Source organism: Salminus brasiliensis, chromosome 7 (genome assembly GCF_030463535.1).
Source record: "Salminus brasiliensis chromosome 7, fSalBra1.hap2, whole genome shotgun sequence".
In the NCBI taxonomy this organism is placed as follows: domain Eukaryota; kingdom Metazoa; phylum Chordata; class Actinopteri; order Characiformes; family Bryconidae; genus Salminus; species Salminus brasiliensis.
In genome coordinates, this window is record NC_132884.1 from 2,596,304 (window position 1) to 2,612,696 (window position 16,393).

The 16,393-nt window shown below is 44.7% G+C and overlaps 2 protein-coding genes across 5 annotated transcripts in view; both read right to left on the minus strand.

Moving 5' to 3' along the window:
- Nucleotides 1-7,990, minus strand: part of LOC140559792 (testis-expressed protein 2-like) — a 42,342-nt gene extending 34,352 nt beyond the window's left edge. Inside the window, exons 1-2 of one of the 3 annotated variants that reach the window (XM_072683427.1) lie at nucleotides 7,852-7,990; nucleotides 6,814-6,894 (exon numbers count right to left, since the gene is read on the minus strand). The gene's annotated coding sequence lies outside the window, so the exon portion shown is untranslated. The remainder of the gene's footprint in view (nucleotides 1-6,813; nucleotides 6,895-7,851) is intronic. The other 2 variants (XM_072683425.1, XM_072683426.1) reach the window with 2 other exon arrangements.
- Nucleotides 7,991-8,899: 909 nt separating this feature from the next.
- On the minus strand, nucleotides 8,900-13,119 carry LOC140559319 (myeloid-associated differentiation marker homolog). Of its 2 annotated transcripts, none has more exons than XM_072682797.1 (2): nucleotides 11,882-13,119; nucleotides 8,900-10,930 (listed from the first exon to the last, which is right to left on the minus strand). In XM_072682797.1, the coding sequence occupies exon 1, from the start codon at nucleotides 12,771-12,773 to the stop codon at nucleotides 11,922-11,924; it is 852 nt and encodes a 283-aa protein (XP_072538898.1). In that variant the 5' UTR covers nucleotides 12,774-13,119; the 3' UTR covers nucleotides 8,900-10,930; nucleotides 11,882-11,921. The 2 variants fall into 2 exon arrangements, with proteins under 2 accessions (XP_072538898.1, XP_072538897.1); XM_072682796.1 differs by having other exon boundaries at nucleotides 8,900-10,935.
- Between the last annotated feature and the right edge of the window lie 3,274 nt (nucleotides 13,120-16,393).

The window sequence follows — 16,393 nt, forward strand, 5'->3', positions numbered from 1 at the left end:
ACATTCCTTGCTTCACCTGAAACTGACCGTTTCTTGCATCATCAGTGATCATCAGTGTTGTTCACTTCACCAGTCAGTGGTTTTAATGTTATGGCTGCTGGTGTATATCGTGCAAGAAAGGTCTCCAAATGGTGGAACAGTAATCCGACCACAGGCAGGCCAGGAGAGGAAATCTGTAAAGCTGCTTTAAGAGCTGTGGGCAGTTTTAAACAGTTATTATTGCATTACGCAGAGCTTCCTCCCACCTTCTGCAATAGAGAAGTAAAACTGTCTAAGACAAATCCACGATTATGTAAGGGTCGGAGGGACAGGGACGAAAATAAAGGACATAACCTTTATCACCTTTGAAGCCGTGTTGGTCACTGAACTTGCAAGATGAAGCCATCCCAGACTACATGTCCATTTAGGAGCCCATTTGGCCCCACTTATGGATGCCCATCAGGGTCAGTGATGGGACTAGAGGGGTTAAACATGGGCCCCATCTGGCCTAAATGGGACCTGTATTCTCTGGAATGATGGTTGGTGCTCCATCAAATACTTCTGGGATGAGTTGGGGTGCTGAAAATGAGGTTGGGTGGTCATCCAACATTCATCCTCATCCTCTCAGCAATGCTCTACTTAAAATTCAGTAGAAGGAGCTTTTTCCCCCCAAGCGTGTCATTTGCCAGGCGATGACGGTGGCTGGATTTACATGTATCGGAGGGGACATGTAACCCTAACCCTAACCCTAACCCAAGTCCTTACCCTCCTACTGCCGAGAGCATTGCTAGCGCTAGGGGTAGCTACGGTGCAGTGTATGAAAAAATGCATCACCTGCAAAATTCATACCAGTCAGGTTCTGATTTCTACATAACCCAGTTGAGCTATGCCCTGCAACACACTACTACCATGTCCCCCAAGCCTATTCCAGTTCCAATCCTTTGTTTTTACCGCTGTGTTCCACCAGAGCTCCCTCTGGCGCCCTCTAGGCACCATTAACGGATATTATTTCTAGACCACAGCAGTGAGGAGTGTTCTCAGAAGCTAACCGGACAGCCCAGAGTCTGCAGTGTGTAACTGTAATGTGCTGTACGATCACATCCCTAGCTGCTAATTTATTTTTCAAGAGCTTTTCAGAGCAGTGGTCCTAATGGGGACAAAAGACAGAGAGAGAAAGAGGGAGAGAGACAGAAAGAAAGAGAGAGAGAATTCATTTCTCAGGCATAAATACCACGGCCAATAACAAAAGCCACTACGGCATTTTTCATTCCCTCATACTGAGACGGCACGCTCCTCCGTCAGGCTCGGCGAGATAAGATGGCTCAGGATGAGGATGAGGATGTACACAGGCCTGGGTTCGCTAAAGCACTTGACCTAAACAAAGCAAAATAATAGACAGAAGCGAGACCCTTCGAGACCCTGGCGACCAAGTGGTTAACATTTACATTTGTGGCATTTTACTGACGCTCTTATCCAGAGCGACCTACAACAAGGTTACTTGTATTACAGGGGTGGGCCAATGCAGTGTTGGGAGTCTTGCCCAAGGACTCGTATTGGTGTAGCGCAGCCAGACTGGGAATCGAACCACATGGTGTAATAGCTCACTGGCAGCTAGTGGTGATAGCTGAATACTGAGAGTTCAGTACTGGAACGTGACGAACCTCAAATACTGCCGTTTCCAGTGTTTCTCAGTTTTTCCAGGCCGCTTTCTCTGCCTCTGGCTTGCTGATCAGGGTTCCTTATGCTTTTATTCTTACTGCCACATAGCGGTCATCTGCACTGCCACTTTAAAACTCTGTACTGATACCCCAGGATGCCTTACATCACTACATTATATTAATGTAATTACTGCACTGCAATCACTTTTTCTAGTACTTCTTATTATATAATTGGGTTATATTATGTATATTATAGCTGTATTTATTAATATAGCTGTATTTATAGTCAGGTTTACTGTTTCCTATTTGCCACTTCTTACTAATATTTTAGGTGCCTTTATTATGCTGCTCTCTTGTTTGATTTTGCTGCTGTAAAAACTGACTTTCCCCGTGGGATAAATAAAGTGATCTATCTATCTATAATGTAAAGCTGCTTTGTGACATCAGTTGTAAAATAACTAAATAAATTAAATATAAAATAAATACTAAAATAAATTAAAATAAAAACACTATACAAATATATATTTAGGTTATCTTGTGTTGGGTAAATTATATAACCCAGTTTACCCCAGTGTGTGTGTGTGTTCTAAGTCTTTCATTCTTGGGACTTATTAAGAAGAATGAGGAAACACATTTTCCTTGCTCTCTCTCTCTCCTGAACAGGTCCCGCAGGTCTGGCTGCATATCTTATCGCATCTCATTTACGCTTGATCAGCCCTCTGACCGCCTACTCTGCTTCAGGTGGAGTGAATGCTGTTTGACCACTTACTCACCGATCCCGCCTACCGCTCTAATGGCTGCCCTGAAAGCCTGTCTGTCTGTCTGTCTGTCTGTCTGTCTGTCTGTCTGTCTGTCTGTCTGTCTGTCTACCCGTCCGTCCGTCCGTCCGCCATCAGAGCGAGGTCGGGTCAAAGTACACAGTCGTCACCTGCTGATCAGGTGGATCACCTGTGACCATGCAAAATTATGCAATGCAATCGAATACAGCATCATAGCACACCACAACACTGAGCCAGTGTGTATATTCTTCAGAATGCACATCATTGGCATTGGAGGCCATGACTGGCTACAGAACTGTGTATTTTTATAAAAATATATTAATGCAAAATCCAAAAATGCAGTAATATAACTCTAGTAATATAACGCCTCAGCCTGCTTGCTTCTTTCACTGCCAGTGGGAGTTCTGCATCTCAGCTCGGCCAGGAATGCAAAAAGACCATGTCCTTTAGTGGTGGCTCAAAGCAGGAATTACACTCCCCGACTGTAGGGGGAGCCCAGGAGCAAGAAATGATTCTCACATAGTTCTCGTATAACGTTCCTTCCTTTATCGTATAAAGTTGAAGCCCAACTCCCCCAAAGAAAAGAGCCTCGATGATCTGAGAGAAGCAGGCAGGGTTTGCACTCGCCGTAGTCAGACGCCAATCAGCTTGAGCTTAGCGTAGCATGTCGCTAACTGTGTATTACAGGTATAACAGCATATAACAGTCCACATAACATCTCCGCACGGTCTGAGGAGAGTGTGTGTTGAAAACTGGTCGATATGTCAGTTGAAAAAGCAACGCTTCCCCCCCCCCCACCTGGACAGGTGTGAGGCCCTGTTATATAACCAGGTAAGCACAGGTGTGCACTCTGCTCGGGTGAACAGGTGTTAGGCCTCAGCACGCTGCTGCTCCTCTGCGCTGCTGATAAGCCTGCAGCTCTTCTTCTCTATAAGCTCTTCATCTGCTCAACGGTTCGTTACCCAGCTCGTGGCAGTTTGGCAGGAAACGCAGGCCACAGTCAGCTCCGGAACAGCCTTTACCAGTCGCACCTGAACTGCAAACACTGCAGCCGAGCCAAGTCAGCATGACTGGGAGAGCTAAAGTTGCAAGAGGAAGCCTTCCTACATTACATGCCCATTTAGGGGCCCATGTTGCCCCCACATATGGGACTAGGGAGGGTTAAACATGGGCCCCATGTGGCCTAGACGGGACCTGTATTCTCTGGAATGATGGTTGGTGCTCATCAAATACTTCTAGGATGAGTTGGGGGGTGCTGGGAATAAGGTTGGGTGGTAATCATCCAACATTCTCACCTCATTGATGATTTGGTGCAATCAAGTGCAATCAAATCCTCAGAGCAGTGCTCTACTCAAAATCTAGTAGGACAGTAGAGACAGTTAAAACAAAAAAACAAGAGAAACTCTGTTTAATATCATTGATTTCGGAAAACACAGTGAATAAGCAGGTGTCCCAATACTTTTGTCAATACAGTGTAGGCATAATAACACAGCTCAAGAGGCCAAAACCATGGAACAAAGCCAATAAAGTATCTGATTTGAATTGCTACCATTCCAGAGGTGCCACGAACAGCATTCATGAGGTACCTGACACTCATCCAAGAGGATCAGACCAAGATCTAATCAGACACTGTGGACGATAACAAGCTCCGAGATCTCATCTACAATCTCAAGACCACTTGTGTTAAGATCAAGAGGTACTGTCATTCCAATTCGGAAAGACAATGGCAGAAAGAGTGAGCGAGCGAGTGATCGGGGGACGGGGGTGGGGGGGGCACCAATCAGATAAGGCTGTAGAAAGCTATCCGATACCTGAGCAGCAGCACTCAATGCTAACAGGCTTAAAAGCCATAAAAATCAATTAAGAGGTAGAAGAGAGAGGGAGTGTGTGTATGGACAGGCGGAACTAGCTAGAACAGAGTGGGCCAGATTGGACAGTGCACAGCTGGCTGTGGTTAACACACACTAACGCAGAGTGATGTGGACGCCACAGCCCAGTCACGGCCCAATAAGGCGAGGACACATTTACAGACGCTCTTATCCAGAGCAACTTACTCAAGAAGAACCTCAGCTAGTTTAAATAGACTAAAAATTCAAAGCTCCTCTAATCTTAGACTCTACTAAACACAAGACAATATGGAGACCATAGTACTCTTCTCTTCGCCTGAGTACTCTCAGAAGAGGAGGGTTTGAAGAGTCTGGGTTCGAGGACAGCGAGCGTTGGACTCTACTGTTCGGACACCCAGGGGAAGTTCGTTCCACCACTTCGGTGCAGGACAGTAAAAAGTCTGGACGTTTGTCTTCCGTGGATCTTAAAGGATGGCGGGTCGAGCCGAGCCGTACTTGAAGCTGGAGGGGCTCTTGGTGCAGGTTGGCTTTTGACCATCGCCATCAAGACACCTTTTGAACACGACACTCGTACAAAGAGACCCTCTCACTGCAGGCTTAAAATAGAGAGCTGTAACTGGGCAATGTTGTGGTGCCCACTGAAGCAGACGCCAGCCCAGATCAAGACTGTACTCAGAGTGCATACACACACACACACACACACACTTACATCATCACTAGAGCTGTACAATGTGGTCAAAGTGAGAGTACTGTGTTCATACTGCAGGTCCTATATGTGCCTTGCAATACAATGTAAATGTTATTAGACCTAAATCCAGCACATGTGCCTGCAGGCCAGCACCGTTTCCCTGCTCAAACACTAGAACGCCAAACCTCACAGTGCGGTGACCCTTCAGAAATGCTATTTTTATTATTTTCTTGTGCTAAATTACACCAAAACATGCTTTTCTGAGGATACTGCCAGCAAAGTCAGTCAATCTACGACACAGATTTCTTTAACCAATTATAGAAACCCTGTCAACAAGCTCGTACACAACTGCACAGCAGTAACCAGTAGCTCACTGGAGGACACTAATACACAGGCATGTGGTGTGAAAATCTGGGTCTGTACCAATGACTAATACTAACCAGTTGGGAGTTAGTGTGTAGTATAGATGGAAGTGTCAGAGCTGAGTATACTCAAATATCCACAATGCACACCCTTAGAGTGTGGTTACGATGGATACGCATATCCCACAATGCAATGCAAAACAGGACGAGAGGAGCTAATTACGTCTAGAATAATTCTTAGAAATAATGGTGGATACCGATGTAAGGGCTTGGAGCGCAGCGGTCCTTCATTACTTCCTGTTAGTGCAAAACGGGTCAGTATGATAATATTTTGCGTGCTAAGCTCTCAAACCCGAACTGTTATGATTAGTATATAGTTTATTCCTTATAGTGGGAATGAGAGCTAAAGTTGCAAGATGAAGCCTTCCTAGATTACATGCCCATTTAGGGGCCCATGTTGGCCCCACATATGGGACTAGGAGAGGTTAGACATGGGCCCCATCTGGCCTAGCAGGACCTGTATTCTCTGGAATGATGGTTGGTGCTCAATCAAATACTTCTGGGATGAGTTGGGGGGTGCTGTGAATGAGGTTGGGTGGTGATCATCCAATTATATCCATTATATATATATATATATATATATATATATATATATATATATATATATATATATATATATATATATATATATATATACATACATACATACAGTGGAACTTTTTAATCCCTTCCCAGACTTCTACAACCTTCTACAACCCTCTTTCTGAAGGCCTGAGATCTCCTTGCATCTGACTATGGTGATCCCACTCCCTTAAATAATATAGGCTCCTCCAGCACCCTCTCGAACCCTGTTCTACTCATCTGCAGCTTATTCTGATTTTAGGCATTTTAAGCAGTAATAAATGTGGGTGTCCAAACTTTTGGTTCATAATAAAATGTCATTGCTATTAAAAGTCATCTGCTTTTCTACGACTGGGACTTCGCCTGGACCTCGCCCACGTAAGTCACATTAACGCCTCATGATCTGACACAGAAACCCTGTTACACTCAGCACGCTGTCAAAGATTAACTCCGTCCCCTAACCTGAGCGGTTTGCCATAGCAACGTTGGGTGGGTAAATCAGCAGCAGTTCACCCGTACCACAACTAATCCATCCAAGAAGCAGACAACCCTCGGCAAACACACCCTGGCCTGGACAAACCTCTGAAAAGGGCAGAAACATCCCGGCACGCCGCCGAGCTCCGGAACAGTAACGATTTGCTTACAGAGAAACGGTTTCTGACCGAGCCGAGGCGGCCGGCCTGCGTTTGACTTGTAAATGACCCATAGCCTATATCTGTGCGGCATTAGGTGATAAGGCCGCCACGTCCATGCACTCACATCACAAACATGGCCTTATTGTGCAAAGCTCACCTGCCTCCCGACAGGCAAGTCGGTCAGTTCGGCTCCCCTGAAAGAAGCCAGCAGCACAGGCTGTAGTGGAGCTCGGAAGGTGCTTACCTCCAGCTTTCAGTGCCATTCACCCTCCTCCTTCTTCTCCTTCAGCATCGGATCCGGGCTAGGGCTGGCGTCCGTACAGGCCTGGCACAGAGACCGAGATCATAAACTGATGGCCTTATAATAACTAGAGCTGTGTGCTTACCACACCCACACCCACACCCACCCCTACCTCTACTCCTACCAACCTCCAACTAAAAGCAATGACCTGACCCTCGAATGGGGTCAACTCTGAGCGCTCACCGTGGGCCGATCACTCAAGGTAGAGGCCAGCAGGAGACTCTAGGTCATCTAAATGAAGCTGGGGGTGAAATACGAGACTTGTTTACACCCCAAACTTCAACCGAAATGCTCAGTATCAAAGAACAGATACGAGGGCGTCAGGGAAAACTTCAGATCTCCAAAAGGGAAATGAAACGTTCAAAATGGACAAATATTAAAAGTCATTTAGGAGCATTTCTATTGGTCAGCTGATCACGGGATTTGGACATAATGTAAAGAACAGCTGTCAGATTCACATCACGTCAAAAAAGGGAAACGAGGGTTTTTGCTGACAGTGAAGATATGAAGATTAGGCCTGTATGAAGAGTGCCGGTCATCCTGAGAGAGGCAAAACCTTGTATATTTCTCACCTATGGACACTTTTAATGCCCAAATTGAAAGTTTAAAGCAGTTTGTAGACAGACTGTAACATATATGACCACATACACACACACACACACATATATATATATATATATATATATATATATATATATATATATATATATAAAAACTTGGCTTCTTTGCCATTACTCTCCAGTCAACCCACATTAACCCTTCAGTAAAATGTTCAAAAGAAAGCTCAGTGTGGCTTTAATGCCTACAGCTGCCCACATTTCAGTAAATTAAGCTAGTTTTCACTTTAGAAAGCCAAACACAGAGAGCCAGCCCAGTGCTGCTGAGCTCCCCCTTCCCTCAACAGGACATGCAATAATGCCCATTCCAGCCAAACCCAGCTTTCTAATCGCCCCACGACCAAACCCACGCCTGAAAACCAACCTGCTGCGCGTAAAGGTCCGTAGACAGAGCTTATTAAGTGGCCCGCAGCCCCACAGCTTGTCCGTGTCGAGTGTTTTCGGCTGCTTTTGCTTCTTTAGAGCCTGTTGACTCTCTCAGCTCCCAAAAGAAACAACACGGATTGACTCTGGCCAGGCCGCACCAGTCGACTGCGGCCTCATCGAACTGTCAGCGATTCGGTGCTCGATTAAGTCGTGTCGTCCACGTGGTGCAAAAGCCTGTTTGCAGTTTAAGTTTTTTTTTAGATTATTATTATTATGTGTATTATTGTTGTTGTTGTTATTATTATTATTATTATTATTATTATGTGTATTTTGTCTTTATAGTTAAGGTAAAATCGTCTCAAAAACGCAGAATCAACGATAAAGGTAACTGTTCTGAAGTCTATGTGTGAGCAAAATCAGCAAACAGCATAAATTCCACAAACAGGCCTGTTTTTATTATTTGATCTTGTAAAATATCATTTATGACAATGTATTCTGTTCTCATATGTTGACTATTATTTCAATAAAGCTTATCTTGCTAATACATGAGACTGTTTGCAATCAGCTGTGATTGGAATAGAGAAAGTTAAACACACGGAAAAAAACACATTGTCAAATATTAACAAAATATCATACATTTATTATTATTATTATTATTTTATTTTTTATTTTTTGTTTTACAAATATACAGATTATTGCATTTTTTCATATATGGAAACATATGGAAATATATTGTGAAATATTGGTAAATGCAATATTTTTTTGACATATATTTTAATGTATGTACATTTGTCCTAGGTGTGTGAAGGTAAGTGCATTTAATTACACGTAAAATATTGACTTGTTACTCACACACTCAATCACTCACATTTAGCTAAACCATAAAACGTGAAATGCAAATTTTCTAAAAATATTTTTCTATGTAAAATATCTACTATACTATACTATACTACTGTATCTATAGCAATATATCTACTATATATACATTTGTGTATGTATATATATATATATATATATATATATATATAGCACAATCCATGTGTTTAACAAAGCTGCAATAATCTGTATACTGTAAAACAAATTGCAATATATATATATATATTAGTTGTGTTAGAGTACGTCTGCTCACACCTCTCACTTCTGAGCTTTAGCATTTTATATATATATTTACCAAAAGGGTCCTAACAGCATGGAGTCTAACAGCATGATCTCCGTTATGCCGGCTGATGCTGGAGAGCCCACTGCAGTACTGGAGCAGACTCTAAATGATCTATTCAGTTTGGTTGAATAGATGCTTCTACGTCTACACCCAAAAATACATCACATACTGAAAACATGTCAGCGTTACAAAATAATTTGTGCTCAGTGATTTTATGTCAGATGTATGAGAACAAATGGAAGTGTTCCATCACTGTCGGAGGAAAACCTCTGAACACTTCACTTCATAGGAGAAGCAAAAACCGTTCATGAGTGTCAGTCTACGGTCCAGTAAGCAGCTCCTCTGTTGGTCTGTTTGTCACACAGAAATGGAGACACGAGGTTTGATCCAAAGAGAATTTCATTTCAGTGCAGACATTACATTTCCTCCTCACAGTGAACGTGTGACGTAACACAGCTCCAGATTCTGCTCCGCTCATTTCGACTGAATGGAAAAGTGAGTCATGGGAAAGCACTTTTTTCAGCTGCTGACGTTTTGACACTACACTTTTACTGTTTACTGCAGGAAGGTCAAAAACGGGTGATTGGAAAAATAACAGACATTTGTGGCTTTAATGAAAGTAAATTTAAAGTAAATGGATTTTTGCAAACTTGGACAGGCCGCAGTCGGGCCCTCGGTTCAGCCTATCACTGTTCACACCAAGGGGGAGGTGTGATTACTAGAACCTGCCAACCCACACACCTCAACTATCTGTCTGTTTACATCAGTTTATATCAGAACGTAAACACACATGTCTCTCTCTGGTGTTGAGACGTTTTCAACCACTTGGCATTTATGAACAACAATAAAATATAAAACGTGGATTTTAAATATTACTATATTATTGTATTTTTTTTTTTAGTTTTGTTCAACATTTTAAGTGAATTAAGAGAAAAATTTACCATATTTACCATAATTAAATATTTAGATACATTTTTTGTCTGATTTGAGATTTGACCGCCGTTTGAAATATTTTATATTAATTTCTTCATTAAATATCATAACAAAGAGTCCTAATAAGTATTGGGGCAGTGGTGGCTCAGCGGGCTATTGATGACAGGGTTGTGGGTTCAATACCTGGGCTTAAGCAAGGCCCCTCACCCTCACTGCTTCCTGGGCGCCAAAGCAATGGCTGCCCACCGCTCCAGACTTGTGTGTGTGTGTGTGTGTGTTTTCACTGCACGGATGGGTTAAAGACAGAGGCCGAAATTCCAACTTCAGTTCCTCCCTCTGAACTACATTACTGCCGCAATTGGCATCAATGTCAGAAACCCTAAAACAGAACCCTGTGGGACTCACAATGGTTTTAGCTCAGGACTGATTACTGAATAATAAACCCTGGGTTTAGCGTCTTAAAAATTGCCCTAATTCTGCATGTCTTGTGACTAGCAAGCTGTCGTTTATCGTATTATAATTAGGTTATGTAAATAATAAAAGAATAATTTCACAGTATAAATAATCCTTTTTTTCCACAACATGAGAAGCCTCAAGAAAACGGCTCACAACTCTGAGGAACAGGCCCTAAAATAGACTCCTTGTGTCACTGCTGTCACTGCTGTGGTTTCCTTATGACTCACTTTCCTGGAACCCAAAAAAAATAAAAATAGAGAGAAAAGTAGGAGGCATTGGGCACCGCCGAGACAACCAAAGCTGAAGATGACCCACAGGCAAAAGAATGTGCTGCCATCTAGTGGTGATTGGTCTGTATGTGCGAACTCTGGTTCAACTCTTCAGTTCACATCTGTTACCTAGAAGTGCTGCAAAGCCGCCCTGAGAGACCTGCGTTGGAGGTGTAGACAGTGCTGCAGAAATAACGGCACATCCTCCTCAGTGACGTACGGCAGAAATCTGCACGGCCTGCAGAAAATGGTGCACCGCTCTGTGCTGAAACCACAAGGTACACAAATAGACTGTCTCATTATTCGCTCAGATAGTTGAAGATTTGTCTGATAAGGCCAACGCATAATTATAACCCCAATGATGAAGGGTTGTCATTTGTATTGTTTGCAGGTTAGAACCGCCACTATCACATGGCATCCCCAGACTGGGGGAGGCTTTTGCCGGCGGACTGCGGGAGAGGCCTTGCTGGGATTTTTAACTGTAGACCTCCTCGCACTTGATGATGAGCAGCACTTAGACCGTAGGGCCGGTCTAGAGCTGTGTTAATTTACTTTACTGCTCTTTCTCAGACACAGAAACGTGCAAGACTTAAACAGCTCTGGAGTGGAACGACTGTCTATGAAGAGACTCAGGAGGTCATAAGTTCAAATCCCATCAACACCATCAGCACTCCATTGTCAGGAGTCTGGGATAGGAAGGCCTATTACATGGGGAGTTCTGACTTTCAGATATGAATACATGGGATCAGATAGAGGGGGCGGAGCCATTGACTAAACTGAATCTTTCTAATGGTTTTGAGTTGAGCCCAACTCAGTATGTATTGCTGACCAGACTGAGATGCAGAAGTTAGGAAATGTGAGTAAAACAGAACCCTATGGGACTAAACTAAAAGCTGTGCTGTAATCAGTTACTCGGACCATTTCCCTTATATCCCTCAGGCCGGGATAGAACCGGAACAAGCCTGATTATCATGACAAACCAGACTAAATAAGTTTTAACTGATTAAATATGACAATTTTAATTGAATCCATACATGTATGAGTAGATCTTTAGAAGCAGGACCCCACATTTCATAATTATGATCATAATTAACATACTTAGATTAACACAATAGATTCTAGGTGCCGACACCCACTGGTTTAACTGACAGTACAAACGTCCTAACTAACTAGCTAACACCACATCCACACAATCATCCACGGGTTTTCACCTTTCTCGCTCCTGGTTCTATCACTGTTCCTCTGGCCCACCTAACTCCTGTCACACAGCAGCTTGACGGAGAAGGCCAGGTCCACTGTATAAGCCAGCAGAGTGATCCCGGCTATTACCGTCTCGCTCATGTGAGGCACAAGTTCGTTTTGGTTGCTCAAAGCTCCGCTGATGCAGATTACGGTGGCCACCATGTACAAGAGCACACCCAGCATGCTGAATCCAGCTAGCACCCGGTCGAACGGAACAGGGCAGCGTCCAGCGCAGTCCCCCACCATCACCAGCACCGTTCCCAGAGAAGCCACCAGGCAGAGGCTGTAGACCAAAGCTGAGACTATGATCCTCCAGGTGTCATTGCCTTCTTGAGCCAGCAGAAGAACCAGAGCCACACAGCTGCCGAATACCTGGAGAACCTTGAGTAATCCAGGGACGCTGGCCATGTAGCCTCGCTGCTGCTGGCTGTCCTGCGTCCGGATCAGCTGGAGCTCCACCACGTACCCGAAGGAGGCCAGGAAGGAGCCCACAGTGACCGCCACCACTCTGTGTCTGGCATCGGTGAGCTGCTCCTTCAGGATCCAGGGGAATGCAAAGGTAGCCGACACGGTCATGAGCATGCCCATAGCTGCCACGGTTGCAGTCAGGTTCTTCCAGGATAGGGGCAGCAGGCTGTGGAACTGGGTAAAGTTGATGGCCACGATGAGGAAGGTGAAGATGAAGAAGAGGCACCAAGTGCTCATGCAGAAGTTGTGGAACGTGGTTAAGTAGGACTGGCTGAACGTGTTGGACATGGGGGCGGCCAGGCTGAAGGTTAGGCAGTCCCAGAGCAAAGCCCAGAAACGAGCCAATGAAAGTGGAGTCGTGAGGGTGCTAAGTTCTCCGAAAGTGATCGGCATGGTGCCAGCTTCTCCACAGCTTTTAGAAACCCCTTAAATCTGTATTGTTGAGAAATGGTTGTCCAGAAGACTGCTGTGAACCGATGATACCTGTATGATGTCTGTAGGAGTGAAGAATGGAAAGTCTTTAGAGTTTAAGGGGTTGTTGAAGTATCACTCACTTGCTCTCATTTACTCTCATGATGCCTCCCAACATCGATCCAGCACCACCATCAATTCCCTCAGATGGAAAGATCTGTCGAAATCCATCCGCTGTATTCAGCTCACACAAGCATCAGTCTCAAACCTCTTGAGGTCTTCTCACCTACTTGCGCAATGGTTTGGCCTAACCAACGATGTGACAAAATGAACTCTCACACACACATTTTCTCACAATGTCCCAAACACACACACACACACAGATATAACACATGCGTAGATGCACAACAGGATATTTGCAGGCCTCATTTGCCTCCTCCCACTTCCTGAGGAGCTGACAGAGTGTCTTCTTCAGTGCCAGTGTGAGCACTGTGCAGTTCACCACAATAAAAGCTTCAGAGCCCTGTTGTTCTCCTCTTTCCCCTCACACCCGAGACCAACTCCCACCTTCAGCTGCAGAAAGCAAACCCACAGGCTTTCCACACACCTCTTCCACACAAACGCCTGCCACTCGGCCTTCAGGTGGCAAACACTTCCTCTCTTCTCTTCTTATTGTTTTCTTCTCCTCCGTTCTTTTCTCCTCAGTTCTCTTCTCCTCAGTTCTCTTCTCTTCTCCTAAGTCCTCTTCTCCTCAGTTCTCTTCTCTTCTCCTCAGTTCTCTTCTCTTCTCCTCAGTCCTCTTCTCTTCTCCTCAGTCCTCTTCTCCCCTCCCTGACCTCCTTCTCTTCTCCTCAGTTCTCTTCTCTTCTCCTCAGTTCTCTTCTCCTCAGTTCTCTTCTCTTCTCCTCAGTTCTCTTCTCTTCTCCTCAGTCCTCTTCTCTTCTCCTCAGTCCTCTTCTCCCCTCCCTGACCTCCTTCTCTTCTCCTCAGTTCTCTTCTCTTCTCCTCAGTTCTCTTCTCCTCAGTTCTCTTCTCTTCTCCTCAGTCCTCTTCTCTTCTCCTCAGTCCTCTTCTCCTCAGTTCTCTTCTCTTCTCCTCAGTTCTCTTCTCTTCTCCTCAGTCCTCTTCTCTTCTCCTCAGTCCTCTTCTCCCCTCCCTGACCTCCTTCTCTTCTCCTCAGTTCTCTTCTCTTCTCCTCAGTTCTCTTCTCCTCAGTTCTCTTCTCTTCTCCTCAGTTCTCTTCTCTTCTCCTCAGTCCTCTTCTCTTCTCCTCAGTCCTCTTCTCCCCTCCCTGACCTCCTTCTCTTCTCCTCAGTTCTCTTCTCTTCTCCTCAGTTCTCTTCTCCTCAGTCCTCTTCTCTTCTCCTCAGTCCTCTTCTCTTCTCCTCAGTCCTCTTCTCCCCTCCCTGACCTCCTTCTCTTCTCCTCAGTCCTCTTCTCTTCTCCCTGACCTCCTTCTCTTCTCCTCAGTTCTCTTCTCTTCTCCTCAGTCCTCTTCTCCCCTCCCTGACCTCCTTCTCTTCTCCTCAGTTCTCTTCTCTTCTCCTCAGTTCTCTTCTCTTCTCCCCAACCTCTTTCTCTTCTCCTCAGTTCTCTTCTCTTCTCCTCAGTTCCTCTCTTTATTCATCCTCAATTGATCATCTTTCTTGATGAAAAGATTTTTATATAGCTGAGTGTGATTCATCGAGAAAAAAAACGTCTGCATACGTTCACTTAAAAAGTGTGTGTGTGTGTGTGTGTCTGTCTGTGTGTGTGTGTGTGTGTGTGCCTTCTGTGGTTTTGTGTGTGTGTGTAGGCTGAACATAAAGAAGCTGTCTTTCTGGGTGCTCCTGTTATATTTAGACATCCATCCTCACGTATGACACACCTGCTAAAACAAGATGTTACACACACACACACACACACACACACACACACTTTCACACTATTCCCTCAATCTCTCTCTCTCTCACATATTATAAACAGTCAGTCTCTCTCTCTCTCTCTCTCTCTCTCTCTCTCCCTCTTTCTCTCTCTCTCTCTCTCTCTCTCTCTCTCTCAGACACGTTGCAGTTTGATGGAGGTGGTTGTGTGACAGGTTGAGGTTTTCACCGGCCTAGCTTCAGCAGAAACAGCCCGAACCTGTGTGCAGCCTTTCTGTCAGCATCTGACATCCAAATGTATTAAATATGTAACCTACATTTATATATATATATATATATATATATATATATATATATATATATATATATATATATATATATAATTATATTCTATCAAACTCACCTGTTAATTGGGCAGGGTTAGTGGGCCCATGTTGCCCTCCAGTACGATTCCAGTTACTCACAAGATCCAGCAGCTGCCCACCTGTTGACTTCTAATACAAGCGAGGTTCGACATAGGGTCAGTTTCCCAGACAGGGATTGATTAGACCTAGGCCTGGACTAAACTGCATTCTGAAAGGAGGTTCTCCATTTTTCTGGGCAGAACTCCAGGACTAGGCCTAATCCCTGACTAAGTATTCCTTTAAACCCCGTTCAGAGGGAAGCTGACCTCTGTGTTGAGAACAAAGACCAGCAGCAGGACACGAGAGACCAAACAGGGGGGGAAAGTAGCCGTAACAACAAACAGAGTTTGGATTTGTGCTGATGTTGTGATGAGAAAGGAAGGGAGGAAGGGAGTTAATAATTGACGCCTCCCTGTTCTGCTGTTCTGCTGTTCTGCTGTTCTGCAGCTCTGCTGTTGGCTGGGATTGGTTTCCAGCGCTCCACAAAGACGTTTAACGGCAGCCGGATCAAAGCCACGGCGACTCCTGCTGCTAAGCTGAAAGGCGCACGGGCCGATGTTCTTTCAGCGGGCTAATAATATGGTCTTTATGCCGTTAATAAACTGCGCTCTTCAGTGGGTGGGTGTCATTATGGGGAGCTTAGCGAGTTAATCGTTTAAAAGAGAGAGTCGCCTCTGTACTCGGCTTTGAACCCAAACAACATTCTGTCTGCGCAGGGGGAGACGGCAGGGGGGGCGGGGAGACAACATCAAAGAGACATCACTGTTACACATACACACCCACACAGTCTCACACTCACACACACACACAGACATAAACACACAATACTGTTCAAAAACCAGAGCCCAGCCTTCACTTATTTATTTTCCAGTCAAAACACCCATTAAGTACAAGTTCTCCATTCATCAGGAGATGTTCCAGAGGAGTTCAGGTCGAAGATAATCCACTTGTGTAAGTCAAGCTGGAAAAAAACAACAACAGGAGTTTCCCAAGCTGAAGTTCAAGTGGGACCCCTAACAACCATGCAAGACCTAGTAGGTTGCCCATATCAGATAAACAGCACTTTAGGAGATCCTCAGGCTCCACTCTCACACCTTGTCGCTGTCCATTCATCCACTGTGAGATAGAGACAACTCACTGCAGTGGGTCTGAAAGGATGTGGAGCTAAACCAGAAGAAGCTGAAGCTGCTGATGTTCTCAGAAGGATGCTCACACCACCCCGGAGTCCAGGCCTCAACATCACTGAATGCGTTCGGGATGACTTGGTGGGAAGGTGAACAGTCCTGAACGCTGAGCAGAAATGTAACGGTAAATCAGTTGATTAATTAACAGCTAC

What these genes read in the sequence shown, in the direction of transcription:
- LOC140559319 (XM_072682797.1), bottom strand. Translation starts at nt 12,773, where the DNA reads ATGCCGATCACTTTCGGAGAACTTAGCACCCTCACGACTCCACTTTCA.